This window comes from Galeopterus variegatus, unplaced genomic scaffold (assembly GCF_000696425.1).
Source record: "Galeopterus variegatus unplaced genomic scaffold, G_variegatus-3.0.2 Scaffold11, whole genome shotgun sequence".
NCBI classification, from domain to species: Eukaryota; Metazoa; Chordata; class Mammalia; order Dermoptera; family Cynocephalidae; genus Galeopterus; species Galeopterus variegatus.
In genome coordinates, this window is record NW_007726122.1 from 210,493 (window position 1) to 225,415 (window position 14,923).

Here is a 14,923-nt window from a genome sequence, read left to right on the forward strand (position 1 = left end):
AGGGGGCAGTGGCAATAGAGGGGCCCAAGAAAAGGAAAAAGGTGAAAGCCCAGACAAGGGGAAATCTTTTTTTTTTTTTTTTTTTTCCTTTTTGTCTTTTTTCGTGTCCGGTAACGGATCGCAACCCTCAGTGTCGCACCCGTACCGGACCGGGACCGGCAACGGGATCGCAACCCTCGGTTTTGCTCCCGCGCCTCGCTCAGCCAGTGAGCGGAAACCGGTCTGTATGTGGGATCCGAACCCTCGGCGGGAGCGCCGCTGCGCTCTCAAGCGGCGCACTGTAGCAGTGCGCCATCGGGCCGGCCTGACAAGGGGACATCTTGGAGATATGTTGGAAGAAGAAATAAGATAGTTGGGTATATTGTTTCTAAGGACTTAATAGTAGCTGCTGTAGGGAAAGTGAAGGAAAATGGTCAGGGCCCCTCAGATGTTCAGAATCTTGCCAAGCATTTGATGTAAATACGAATGTGCTCCCAGGTGTTCCTTGGCTGTTGTCTGATGTTGATGCGTGTGGGCACTCAGGTGTCCTGGGTTATGGACTTAAGGATAAAGGATGAGTGGTTCTGATCCACAGGGCCCCACCCACCCCTGGGATGCCCCCGGAGAGGGCCACGGGGAGGCCGCCACTGCCAAGGAAGCTAAGGACTGAGGACTGAGCTCGTGTGGTCTGCCAATGGCTCCCAGGATCTTTCCCAATTACCTAGAGTGTAGACTTGCATATGAGGGTTCTGTGACCCAGTCTGCACAACAGGTTTGAAAGGTCTGTGGGCCCTAACCCCTAGCCCTGACAATACAAATGGAAAACTTAGTGTAACTAAAATAATGAAACATTTTGGCTTTAGTTATGAATTGCCTAACCATACAAGTGGCATAGTCTGTAGCAATACAGCTGCCATCTATAAAGTTACAATTAAATATACATCAGGTGATCTGCTAGGTTCTTTACTTAGGCCTGTGAGGCCTAAATCATCTACATTTACAACAGGGAAAAGTATGATTTAGTAACACTAATTGACATGCTCAGGGTCGATCAGCCTAGACCAGAGTCAGGACGTGGACTCCCTCCTGTTGTTCTTCACGGCCTATATTCATTCATTCCACCAAGCTATGCTGCTTTCCTTCCCACCGCGGGCCCTTCTAACGATATAAAGGGCCAAACTTGATCCTAACCTGGCAAGAGACAGTGGCAGATAATCAAAAGAGCAAAGCCTTTGTCCCTCTGACATGAAGGACACAATCGTGAGGAAACAACCAAACAAATCCACCCCAAGGGACATTCTGCAAAACAACTGGCCTGGCCTCTTAAAAAATGTCAGTGTTATAAAAGACAAACAAACAAGACTGGAATACTCTTCTAGATGAATAAAGACTAAAGAGACATGACAACTAAATGTAGTAAGTGATTCTGGTTTGGATCCTAAATCAAAAAATATATATATGCTATAAAAGACATTTTGTAAACAATTGGGAAAATAAACCAGATATTAGTTAAACAGTAATGCATTGATGTTAAACTTCCCATGTGTGATCATTTTATTGTGGTTTTGTGGGAAATGCCCTTGTTCTTTGGAAATATGCTGAAATGTTGAGAAGTAAATCAACACAATGTTTCCAAGTAATTCTCAAATGGATTAGCAAAATGAGATAGGTAGGTAGGTAAATAAAGTGATAGAGTGCAGACGTGGCAAAGTGCTAACAATTAAAGTGTCAGTGGGGTTCATTTTACTATTCTCTCAATTTTTCTGTACTTTGAAATTTTTCAAAATCAAATGTTGAAGGAAAAAGTTTTAAATGCACCCATTTCACCACCACCACCCCCAAAATAAGAGAAGAAAAGAAAAGAGGAAGGCCTTTAAATTGAACGTACCTGAGCTTACAGAAAGGATCTACCACTTCCCAGGTGTGTGACCTCTGAGCCTTCATTTCATCAGCTGGAAAGTGGCACATTAATGGGTGTCTGCAAGCATTTCTGTGGGGCTGATGTCAGATGCCATCTGTGTGAAGCCCAACGGAGCTCAGTGCCCAGCAGAGTATTCTCAGTGTTCCCACGTGTTCTCTTCCCTTCCTCCTTCCTGATCCCCACCTCATCTGCCGAAGCCACTCAGCTGGTCTCTGAGGGAGACTTGCTCAGGATCAATAAGAACAACGATGGATGCTATAGGGCACACAGTTGAGACGTGACACCCCTGTGGGGACACATACCACAGCCTGGCTGCTGCCTATGATGGGGACTGGCTAACCCTCTGAACTCAGACCATTGGGACATCCACTAGTCAAAAATCAGAAATGCCTCCATCCCAGATCCCACGACTTGCTGTCTCATGTCATGGATTGGAACTCAGATACTAACCAGAGTCTCTCAAAGTGCAGTCCTTGGCCCACCTGCAGCAGAATCACCTGTGGTTCATGAAAAAATATAGATTCCTGAGCCCTGCTCGGCCCTACTGAATCAGCTTGTACATCCTACTACCGTTTTCTAGGTGTTCCAGAGGCATACTCGAGTTTGTGTACCCCTGACCTACACTGTGGCTATGGTAGACGTGCCACTTTATGGCAAAATTGGTCTACTGGAGAAGCAAATTCCTGTGGTTGGTGCTTAATGATAACATAAAAAGGCTATACCCACCACAAGAATGTCTGCAAATGGGAGCAAACAGAAATATGAATCGAGTTGTACATAAAGAAGAAAGCAGGAGACTCAGGAAGAAAGCAATGCTTCTCTCTGGGCTTTGCTAGCTCCAGACTCAAAGCACATGAATAAAATGCTGCCCTAATCTTGCGGTGAGGGAGCCCAAACCCTAGAGCCCCCAAATCCACCACTGTCTGCACCTTAGGACTAAAGGGATCAGAGTGGGCTCTAAGGCCTGGGAAGAAGGGGTCCCTTCACCCACGATAACTCTGGAAAGCTGCAAAAACCAACAGTTCCCTCCTCTGGACATTTGCGGTACACAGTGCTTCTACAGCATCTTGTAAGTTCTAAGAATTCTAGAAAGTCTAATGACTGAGATGCTTCTTTAGATTCTGCTCCAGATCTGCCAGTACCTCTCCAAGCTGTGCCCACCTGCCTTACAGGACTGTCTTTGGGGATGGATGCTCTGCCAGATGCTGAGTGAAGGAAGCTGACAGCAGTCACCTGGTTTCCCTGTGGACCTGGCAAAGGCTCCTAAGTGGATGTTTGGTTTAAGAGGTAGCTGGGTTTTTCTCTCTTCTAGCCCAGGGCATCAGACCATTTGGCCAGGAAAGTTCCCTTCTAATTCTGAGAATCTTCTATGCCAAAGCAGCCCCTGCTCAGGGTAGGCATCTACCCACAGGATCTGAGTTATTTGAGGACACATCCTACCCTAGCCCTAGCTGGGGAAGGGAAGGCAGACAATTAGGCTGTCTCCACCCCCACCCCACCCCCAAACTGAGAAGAGGCTGAGATGGTCATTTGCAACTTTAACTCTTAGCTCTGGCACAGACCAATGCATCCTCCTTAGCAAAGCCTGGGATGGCAGCATGGTAACCACTTTAATTCAAGAAAAAAAAATAATAAAGTGTAGTAGGAGAAAATTATGCATGAAAAGTGACTTAAAAATTGTCATCCTCCTTAGCAAAGCCTGGGATGGCAGCATGGTAACCACTTTAATTCAAGAAAAAAAAAATAATAAAGTGTAGTAGGAGAAAATTATGCATGAAAAGTGACTTAAAAATTGTCTAAATATTACAGCCAAAGTGAGAAGATTGAAATTGCATCAGAAGAACATTTTCTGGTGTGGGTTAACATTGGAGAATAAATTACTTTCCCAACTGTAGGGCTTAAAGTATTATTTCGCCTTTTCAGGAACTCAAAGTTTATTTTGGAAATGAGAAGAATAGTATTAAACTCTTCAGATTTAGGGTGCTTTCCTAGAACCCCAGCATGAAAAGTCATTCACAAGTAAACCCAGGTAAACTTAATCTTGGTGGTTTCAATTTGCTGTGTCTGTATGTTTTCTTCAATTTTTCCCAACAGTGTGCAAAGCCTGGCTGGGGGGCTGGGCGGGGCTAACATCCTGACCGCTCTGCAAAGAAGGGATGCTGGGTAAAAGGATGAAGGATGCTGGAGGGAGGGAGAGGCGGGCAGCAAGTAGGAGGAGAGTCTGCAATGATTCTACAAGGATGAAAGTGCCCTTTTGTATGCAGACTGTCTATAGTTTCTCAGTGGTGAGGTGATAGCTCATATTTAAGAACTGTGATTTGGTGGATCTCTATGATTCAATTCCACACACAGTTACTCAGGGCCTAACATTTGGCAGGTAGATCCTGGGGCGGACAGAATTGAATAATGCACCACTCCTGCTGCCTGTCCTCCAGACAGCTCTCAAGGACAGGAGGATCACACATCATGGGCACCTGGTATCCCCCAAAATAATCAGTCTGTGACTGTGAGACCCCTTATAGAAGGAAACCTAATGGTGCTAGTGGGTTCGTCTTATTTAAGTCCTCCTTGGCTGCAGGAAAATGCTGCTCTGCTCCTGATCACCACTGGCTTCTTTACTCAAAACAAGACAAGCACCAGTCCTTCTCCAGTCTGCCTCAGCTCTGGCCTGCCCTGAAGCAGAAGCTCCTCACAGAAGCAATGCCTGACCCAGCCCAGCTAGCCCAGGAGATGTCCCGCAGGCCCTGATCCTCCCTGCTGCTGGCCTCCTGGGGCCTGTGCTGACCTACCTGACAGGTATCTTTGCTCAAACTTCAACACTTCTACTTCCTCCTCACCCACAGCCCCTCCTGCTGTGCCTTCAGCCTGCCTGGCCCAGACCTCTGTGCCCCAGACCCCTCTGGCTTACTTCTGGCTCTTCCTGGCCTAACTTGACCTACTGCCAATAAGCTCCAGGTGCCAATGGTGACAAGACTGCCATCAGACTGATGTTTGGGACTGAAAAGGCCAGTGCACTCAGTAGATCTGCAACCTCCATAATTTCTGCTGCAATTGCCAAATGGGAGGCGGTTTGACCATCAAGATGCATCACTGCCAAACAATTCAACTCATTTGCTTTCCCAGCATCAACCTGTAGAGCAGGCCCCTAAATACAGAGTCCCAGTGCCATCAGAGGAAACTTGAAGATACTTTAGTCCACTGGCTCTCAAACTTTAGCATACATCAGAATCACCTGGAGAGCCATAACCTCCAGTTTCTGATTCAGAAGGTCTGGAAGTCTGGTGAGGAGTTTACATTTCTAAAAGGCTGTCAGATGAGGCCAATGCTCTAGTCCAGGGGCCTCACTTTTGGAACCCCTGCTCTAGACCACTGGTTTTCAAATTTGGCTAAATATTAGACTCACCTGGGGAGTTAAAAAAAAAAAAAAGCCCGAATCCACACCCAGAAATTCTGATAGAATTGGTCTGGGATACAGACTGGTCACTGGGCATTTTGTAAGCTCTGTAGGTGATTCTAATGTCCAGCCAGGGCTGAGAACCTCTGCTGTTGTCCATTTCATCAGCAGACGCTGGGCTAGGGGTGGGTAGTCCTCTTTATCCCCCATAGTGACCTCTGAATAGGGTCACTAGAGAAAACATAGAACACCATTAAATTTGAATTTCAGGTAAGCAAAAAATGATCTGCCAGCTCATATTTTACAAATAGGGAAACCAAGTCCCCAGTTGTCATGTAGGAAGTTAGGACAAGAGGAGGATAAGAACTCAGAAGTCTTGGCCCTAGTCCGAAACTCTTTCCTTCCATTACACTTAACTGTGCTAAAGGCATGTACTCTCCTCTTACTACAGGGTTACTATCAGCTGGTTGCTTGGAGGTGACTTCAAAGTGGTCACTGTGATTTATGTCCTCTCTGCTCCATCCCAGTCCTCACCTCCACCCCCCTTTCTATTGCTGCAGGTATCACAGAGGCTGTCCTGGGATAAGGCCATTCTCAGGGCCATATCGTTAATGGCCACTTCAGGGAGGAAGTGGGCTGGAAGTGGTGGCAGCCAGAGACAGCTGTGAGCAAAAGCCCATAATTGGGTAACACAAGGACAAGTGGGATTTGGCACAGGCAAACAACAGGCAAAGCATGTTGGGAGCAGCCCACTTAATTCACAGAGACACTTGGAATTAGTTGTAAATTCTCTGGGAAGAGATCAAGGCGGCGGCATCAACAGCTCAATTAAACTGTCTGCTCAATGCTCAGTGCGTGGTAATGGTCAAAACACAGCCTTTAATCTAGATATAGAGGATTATCTCTCAACCCATAATGAGATTCCTAAGATTAGTTGTACCTGATGTGGAGAGAACAATGGCCAGCTCAGCAACGACACCACCGGGGACAGGCTTATGTATCTGCAGAATGGAGATTCATATAGAAGGGGCTACCTGGACTCCACACCCTTTCTAGAGCCCCCTCCAGATGCTGAAAAGGCAGGGAGAAATCACCTTCTGCTTCTTCCATTTAAGAGACAGGGATTGGGAACAGAACCCTAGAACGCATCCACTTCAAAAATACAGCAGGTCAAAACAGCATGGTGCTGGCATAAAAACAGACACATAGACCAATGGAACAGAACAGAAAGCCCAGAAATAAACACAAGCATACACAGTCAACCAATTTTCAACAAGGGCACCAAAAACACACAATGGGAAAAAGTCTCTTCAATAAATGGTGTTGAAAAACTGGATTTCCACAAGCAAAAGAATGAAATTAGATCCTTATCCTGCACATATAAAAACTCTACTCACAATGGATTAAGACCTAAACATAAGACCTGAAACCCTAAAACTCCTAGAAGAAAACATAGGGGAAAAGTTCCTTGATATTGACCCTGGCAGTAATTTTTTGGAAATCACACCAAAAGCTCAGCCAACAAAAGCAAAGATAAACAAGTGGGATTACATCAAACTATAAAGATTCTACACAGCAAAGGAAACAATTGACAAAATGAAAAGTCAGTCTACAGACTGGGAGAAAATATTTACGAACCACATTATCTGACAAGCGTTAGTATCCAAGATATATATGTCACTCACTCAACCCAATAGCAAAAAATAAATAAATAAAACACAAAAAATAAAACAAAACCATAAAACCCAACAACTCCATCAAAAAATAGCAAAGGACCTGAATAGACATTTCTCCAAGAAGACATAAAAATGGCCAACATGTATAGGAAAAAGTGCTCAACATCGCTAATTGACATGGAAATGCAAATTAAAACCACAATGAGCTATCACCTCCTGCTTGTTAGGAGGGCTATCATCAAAGAGATAAGCTTTGGTGAGAGTGTGGAGAAAAGGAAACCTTCATACACTGTTGATGGAATGGAAATCAGTGCAGCTGTTATGGAAAATGTATGGAAGTTCCTAAAAAAAATTAAAACTAGAATTACCATATGACCCAGTAATTCCTCTTCTGGGTACAAGGGTCCTTCAAAAAGTCCATGGAAAGATACGTGTTATCTTTTAATTCCATTTTTCCATGGACTTTTTGAAGTACAATCACATATACCTAAAGGAAATAAAAGCAGTACCTCATTGGGATATGTGCACTTCCGTGTTCATTGCAGCACTGTTGACAATAGCCAACACAGGGAAACAACTTAAGCACCTGTCCATTTACCCACCGACGGACACTTAGGATATTTACATGATGGCGACCACTCACAATTACTCATTCATTCAACAAATAGTTACTGTGTGAACAACTTAAGCACCTGTCCATTTACCCACCGACGGACACTTAGGATATTTACATGATGGCGGCCACTCACAATTACTCATTCATTCAACAAATAGTTACTGTGTGCCTACTCTGTGTCAGGCACTGTTCTTGCCACTGGAGATATTCAGTGGACAAAAGGGCAAAGACCCCTTCCCATCCTGAGGCAAGACAAAGAATAAACAAGAAAAATAAGTAAAATATGCAAAGGGTGAAATGGGGATGAGTGATACTTAGAAAAATAAAACAGGGAAGAGGGATCGCAAGTGTTGGGTAGGGACGGCAATCCTAGGTACTGAGCCCAGGGGAGACCTCACTGAACATGTGACATTTAAATAAAGACCTGAAGGATAGCTGGGGAAAAACATTACAGGCAGAGGAGACAGCATTGCAAAGGCTCCAGGGCAAGACTGTGCCTGGAGTGTTCAAGGAACAGCAAAGAGGCAGACTGGCTGGAACAGAAGAGGACAGTGTAAGATGAAGTCAGGAATTTAAGGGGACCAGGTCACATAAGGCCTTATGGCCACTGTAAGGATTTTGGCATTTACTACTAGGGAAATGAGGATTCAATGGGAGATTTGAACAGAGAAAGGAAATAATCAGATTCATTTTTAATGGATCACTGGCTGCTATATTGAGACAAAAGCAGGGAAAATGGGTAAGATACTCCTGCAATAATCCAAGCAAGAGATGAAGGAGACTTGGTCCAGGGTGGTAGCCTTACAGGGGGTGAAAAGTGTCCAGATTCTGCACATACCTTGCTGATGGGCCGGATAAAGTAGGAGTGAACAGAGGGGTTAAGGATGACTGAGGTTTTGGCTTTAGATCTTCACTGAGCTCTAATGACACCAAATCTACACCTCCAGTGCAGATTCCTGCCCTGAACCTCACATCTGTCTATACAGGTGGCTAATGCCAAGTCAACCATCTTCTCCCACAAAACATGCCTTTCTCTTTCCTCCAGTATTACCTTTCACTGGGAAGCAACTGGTTACGATTCACTAAGTGGCCCAAAGCCAGAGGACCTGGGAGTCATGCAGAGTCCATTCCCTAAAATGACGTAACACTCTTCCACTACTACAATGTTGTTTGTTCATTCACCAAAGAGGTAGTGAGTGCCTTCTGTGCACTAGATGCTGTTCTAGGCACCATTTTCTGGTCCTTTAACAGACTTTTAATGGTTCTGCCTATTTTCTGTCTCCCCCCATGAATGTATCCTCCACACTGCTTCCCAAATGATCTTCATAAAATACAGAAAAAATTAGGTAATTTCTTTGTTCAAAGACCTTCAATTGCTCCCTATTGCCTACAAGATAAAGTGCCATTCTCCTTAGTTGAGTATTCAAAACTCTTTCTGATGGAGAACAGCCTGTCTTTCTACCTTTACCCACCACTTCATACCCTCACAAACTCTCAGCCATCCACACTCCATCCATACTCCATTCAACCAGACCACTCACTATTGCCCACGTGGCTTCCCACATGTTCTTGCTTCTCTGCCTTTCCTTTTCAACTGGCTAGTATGGGGAACCGAACCCTCGACCGTGGTGTTACAAAGCTGTGCTCTATCCAACTGAGCTAACTGGCCAGCTCTATGCCTTTCTTTATGTTGTTCCCTCACCTTGGAATTCCCTTGCCTACTTTTCCCATATCCCAATGCTATTCATTCTTCAAGGCCCAGCCCAGATATCACCTTCTTCAAGAACCCTCCATAATCTAGCCCCCTCAGAGGTAAACTCCCTTCTCCATAGCCCCATAGCTCGTTGTCCCTTGTTCTGTCCTGTAGTGTCTCTTACCTTTTATTGTACCATTATGGGTGAGAGAAAGAACTGCTGTCTGAATCATAACTAGGTCCTCTAGGGCCTGACAGACAGACAAGGGACTGACATTAACATTCAATGGATTTCCCTTCTCCATAGCCCCATAGCTCGTTGTCCCTTGTTCTGTCCTGTAGTGTCTCTTACCTTGTATTGTACCATTATGGGTGAGAGAAAGAACTGCTGTCTGAATCATAACTAGGTCCTCTAGGGCCTGACAGACAGACAAAGGACTGACATTAACATTCAATGGATCGAACTGAATGATGTTGTCTAAAAGAAGTAGATGAATCTGTTAGGTTCTGGCACCATTTTTTTCTGGGCCTTTATAAATGGCATAGTTTTCCTCTAGATATTAAACAGGATGTGCAGAGAAAGGAGATGCCATGGCCCTGCCCTTGAGGAGCTTTTGGTCTACAGTGAGAAGTTGAAACACGACAGACACAGAAACAGGGCCATACCCAACGCTTCCAATAAGAAAACTGGGGTTGGGCAGGGGTAAGAAATAAAAAACAAAACTGACAAGAATCATGGGCATAGTCCACAGCATAGTTTAGTGTTGTGTTTATGATGTCAAAAGATGGGATACCATCCCAGCTGTTTCTCTTGACTCCTTCTCTTTCCTTCACTGGCCTCAGTTTTCTCTCTGTAAAATGGGGTGGCTAGATCCCTGAAAAAATAGTCTGTTCAGCTCTAAACCCCTGTAGTGTAGAAAATCCTTTTCCTACAAGTCTGTGTCTCCCTAAACCATTTGACACAACTGCTTCTCCAGCATCTCCCTTAAGAAGCTTTTCTACTTCCTTTCAGAATGATTATTTCTGACTCTGAGTCTTGGAAGGTATGTCTCTACAGGCTCCCAAAGGAAAACACTCATGTGGTTTTTGCCTTCTTGAAGTAAATACCACCTTAGGACAGCTACCCCATCTGTAAACTGGGAATAACACCAGATTGCAGGGATGTTGAGGAGGGTTAATTATACACAGAGTGTTTAAGGGTTGAGCAGATACACAAGTGCTCTGGAAGTTCTTGGCATAATACTATAGCATTACAATAATTCTGGCTTGCAAATTATACCCCAACAGAGCAATCAGATGGGAAGGAGGGTCTGGCCCCATGGCCTGATGAAAGTGAAATGGAAAAAATAAGTTGTGAAATATAACTTCTCTTCCTAAACCTTTGGAAAAGGCAGAGATAACTCTTCCATGTGCAAGCCACATGCAGGGAACAAGCTTCCAGATCTTGGAGAGGACTTTCTTTTCCCAGGTGGCCTGGCCTGTTGCCAGGATCTGGCAGTTCCTCCTTCCTGAGCCTAGAAGCAGAAATGGGAAGGAAGAGAGCTGGAGAGGATTTGTGGTTGGATGAAAAGTGGGGCTTATGATGAGGATGCCCTTACCTTTCAGGTTTTCTATTTGGGCCTCCCTACATGCAAGATAATTAAGTGCTTATGCATGAGAGGAGCAATTTAAAGGGTAATTTGAAATATTTAAGTCTAGGGATACCCAAAATAAACATCTTAGCTAGGTCAACTTCTGGGTCCTCTCCCCATTCCCCAGAAACATCAAACACATACACATACACAAAGACAGATTATTTCCTTGAAATGACAAGTAAATAGATCTCAAGCAATAAAGGAGCTGTATAGTTGGTGATGGTGTCTGTGACTGGGGGGACGGGAGGGTGGGAGAATCACATAGTGGGTTTGGAAAATTCAGCCGGTCATAAAGGATGACAGTCCTATCTGACCAAATAGGGAAAGGGCAAATAGCTTGATCTCCTGAAGGGACCACTTGCAGTCAATTCCACTGCATCCCCATGAGTGGTTGGGCAGACAGATCACGGGATTCAGAGTAAGACCCAAGGTGCAGTCCTGGTTCTGCCACTTCTCATGGCCTCCAACAGAGCCTGGTGGGTTACAAAGAGAGGAAGAGGATGCAGCTCTTAGGCCTTCCCTTTCCAAGAGTATCAGACTGAGAGCTACACCTCCATGTGGAAAAGAACCCATGGCCTTGTTGCCCTAACAGGTCCCACTTTTCCTGCATGATACAGGAAATAATATACTTCCCCAAGCCCATCTGTACTAGCCCAACTGTAATACACAGAAAGCAAATGGAGATTACTGATTTGGATTCTTGTTTTAGCAAATCAAGATTCTTAGAGAATTTCTTAGCTCTCCTATCCATACTTTAGGGTTAAACCACATTCTGGGGCTGGTCCAGACAAATTCGAAGTAGCACCTGGCCCTAGTAGCTGCTACCTCATTTTCAGGCAGCATTTCCTTCTCAACAGGGAGCATGCCGCCTCCCCTAGGTGCGGACCCCACAAAAAGCTACACTGAGCAAAGCGTGCCCCTCCTTTGGCCTCAGTTTCCTCCCTTTAGGCTAATAATCAAAGGATAATCTGAACCTGCAAAGAGGCTAGTGAAAATGACATCACAACCTTAGGCATTAAACGTTCCCACAACTCGCTCTGCCAGGTTGGCAGTGAACAGGGTTAAAGCCCCGACTTCCTCAGAGGTGAAAAGGTAAGCAAACATTCCGACCTCCCCTTAGCCTTGCTCTCCGATTGGTGCCCGGCCCGGCCCTACCGCCTATCCGGGCCGCATCCGTCATCTGGATTGCTAATACACTTATTAGCATAAAGATTTCTCCGAAGACCTGGCGGAAGGGGCTGAACCGGAGTCTCTGTTCCTTTAAAGAGAAAAGGGACAGACACTTTGTCTCTAACAACACTCGGCGCTGCATTTTCTTTGCACGAGCCACACTGTAAACTAGAAAGGTCCCGTGTTAATCCACCCCCGCCCCTCGCCCCGGACGGCGGGGATCCCTGGGGTGCACAGCGCGCGGGTCCCTGGGGATTGCGGATGGGTCTGGCCTCTGCGCGCCGCAGGCTCAGAATAGAGACAGGAGTTCAGGTGACACCAGCACATAGTCTCTAAAGCCCAGGACTGGATGAAATCACGCAGGGAGAGATTAGATGGAGAAGAAAGGAGGGACAAGGACAGGGTTCCCAGGTCCTACAACCTTCAGAGCTCCAACAGAGCAGAGGTCACCAGTGAAGGACACTGAGGTGGGAGGAAAAGTGGGGAGGGGGTGCGTTATGCAGATTTTACTCTGTTAAGCCACGGCAACAAGCAGTCCCCACATCTCAGTGCCTTACAAGAAAACAGGTGTGTTTGTCACTCACATGTGTGTTGGCTGCATTTTTCACATCTTCTTCCTTCCAGACCCAGATGGAAAGAAAAGTGCCTATCAGCACAGGCTGCAGTGGAGGGAAAAGGTCAGAGGCAGAACCATGCAAGGGCCCTGAAAGATCCTCCCGGCATGTGGCATCTGTCCCTTACACTCACTTGTTGTGACTAGACTGGGAGGTGTAATCCTCCCAGGGATAAGCAGTGAATTGTTGGAAACAACAATACAATGACTGCAAAGCACGTGGTGTTCAGGAAGCCCAGAGCACAGTCATTCACGACGTAGGACACAGTCAGCTCCATCATATGCTGTTGAGAGGTTGAGTAGGATGAAGACAGGGAAGTGACCATTGGGTTTGGAAATACAGAGGCCTTCTGTTTCATCAGTAAGTCTTTCTTCTAAGCTAGCAAGATTCACCTGTACTTTCTGCACTAGAAGCACATAGCAGCAATACTGTTGTCAGCCCGTCCCTGAAGAGCAATCTTACTACTTCGTATAACTTCGTATAATGTATGCTATACGAAGTTATTACGCCAGGCCGTGCCTCAGGCCGTCTCGGCTTCGTGCGGTCCGGCCGCCGGCTCCTGCTTCTCGGCCTCGTCTGGCTCCCTGCCCGACGACAGCGGCAGCACGAGCGACCTCATCCGCGCCTACCGCGCGCAGAAGGAGCGCGACTTCGAGGACCCCTACAACGGGCCCGGCTCGTCGCTGCGCAAACTGCGCGCCATGTGCCGCCTGGACTACTGCGGCGGCGGCGGGGAGCCGGGCGGGGGCCAGCGCGCCTTCTCCGCCTCGTCCGCGTCGGGCGCTGCGGGCTGCTGCTGCGCCTCCTCGGGCGCGGGCGCCGCCGCTTCCTCGTCGTCGTCCTCCGGCTCCCCGCACCTCTACCGCAGCAGCAGCGAGCGGCGGCCCGCCACGCCGGCCGAGGTGCGCTACATCTCCCCCAAGCACCGCCTCATCAAAGTGGAGAGTGCCGCCGCCGGCGGGGCCGGGGATCACCCGGGGGGCGCCTGCTCGAGCGGCCGCACCTGGAGCCCGACGGCCTGCGGAGGCAAGAAACTGCTCAACAAGTGCGCCGCCTCGGCTGCGGAGGAGAGCGGGGCCGGCAAGAAGGACAAGGTAAGGTGCTCCCTGGCCTCACCCCAAGGTTCCAGAACCACTGTGCGCACGGGGAAACCGAGGCACCTCTCCGGTTCTGAGTCCCTACATCAGCTTCTGCCTAGGACCCTGCGGTCCGGGTTTGCGCCCTGCTTCCCGTTTCTGCCTCCTCCTACGCGCTTTTCCCCAGCGGTTGGCCTCTTGACACCGGCTCTTTCGCTGCTGCTCCCAGAACGTCCCGTTTCTGAGCCCACAGCCCGAGCAAGAGCGCCCCGCCCAGCCTTGCCCAAGGAAGAGAGACCCAGCCAGACCTTCCGGCTCCCGAGGAGTGAAGTCAGAGTCAGAGCTGTCACGCACTTAAAAGAGCATTTACTATTGTCCTCCTCCCACCCACTCCCGCTCCCCCGCGTACACACTCTAGATGAGAAACTGAGGTCCAGAGCTGGGAAGGGACTCGCCCGACATTACACAGCACTCTTGGTGGCAGATCCGGACCGGCTGTCTCTAAACGTGTATATGGAAATCATTCTAAACGTCTCGCCCGGCCCTGTCCCGCCCCACCCCCTGTGCCAGGTTTCTAAATCCCAGCGGCCTTTTGTACTGGAGCTGCACCGGGAACCCCACGCGTGCTTTTCTGGTTGAAATGCTCTGCCTCCAAGAGCGCTCCACGCCGAACTCCTCAGTTCCTCCTGCTGCGCGCGCGAGAGGGGGTCCGCCTATCAGGCCGGGCTGGAAGGAGACCCACCCTCCTATCCTTCCTTCCTGGCTCCACCACCACCATACTGTCCCAGGGACGAGGGGGGACTTTGTGACAATCCCCTTCCTAACATATCAGGCCATCTTGATCCCCCCTTTGAAGTAGGAGAGTTAATTACAGCTAGACTTCGGTCTCCTCCCCTTTCACACTCCTGTGACGCCCTCCCTTCCCCCATAAAATAATACTTGTTCTGTCTACTTCTGGTGGAAGGCAATTTTGATTAAATCTGAGGCGCAGTGGGAGAGCTTGGTCCTTGGGGCAGTGCCCTGCGTGGCTGTCAGGCCGCTGCCTCTGTGTCTCCCCCCCCCCCCCCCCCCCCCCCCCCCCCCCCCCCCCCCCCCCCCCCCCCCCCCCCCCCCCCCCCCCCCCCCCCCCCCCCCCCCCCCCCCCCCCCCC

At 47.9% G+C, this 14,923-nt stretch overlaps 1 protein-coding gene across 1 annotated transcript in view; it reads left to right on the forward strand.

The window, feature by feature from the left end:
• The window catches only part of SHB (Src homology 2 domain containing adaptor protein B), a 241,935-nt gene that overhangs the window by 93,307 nt on the left and 133,705 nt on the right, over window positions 1-14,923 (forward strand). The window contains exon 2 of the mRNA XM_008588738.1: window positions 13,210-13,791. Within this exon, the coding sequence (XP_008586960.1) occupies window positions 13,210-13,791 (582 nt within the window). The remainder of the gene's footprint in view (window positions 1-13,209; window positions 13,792-14,923) is intronic.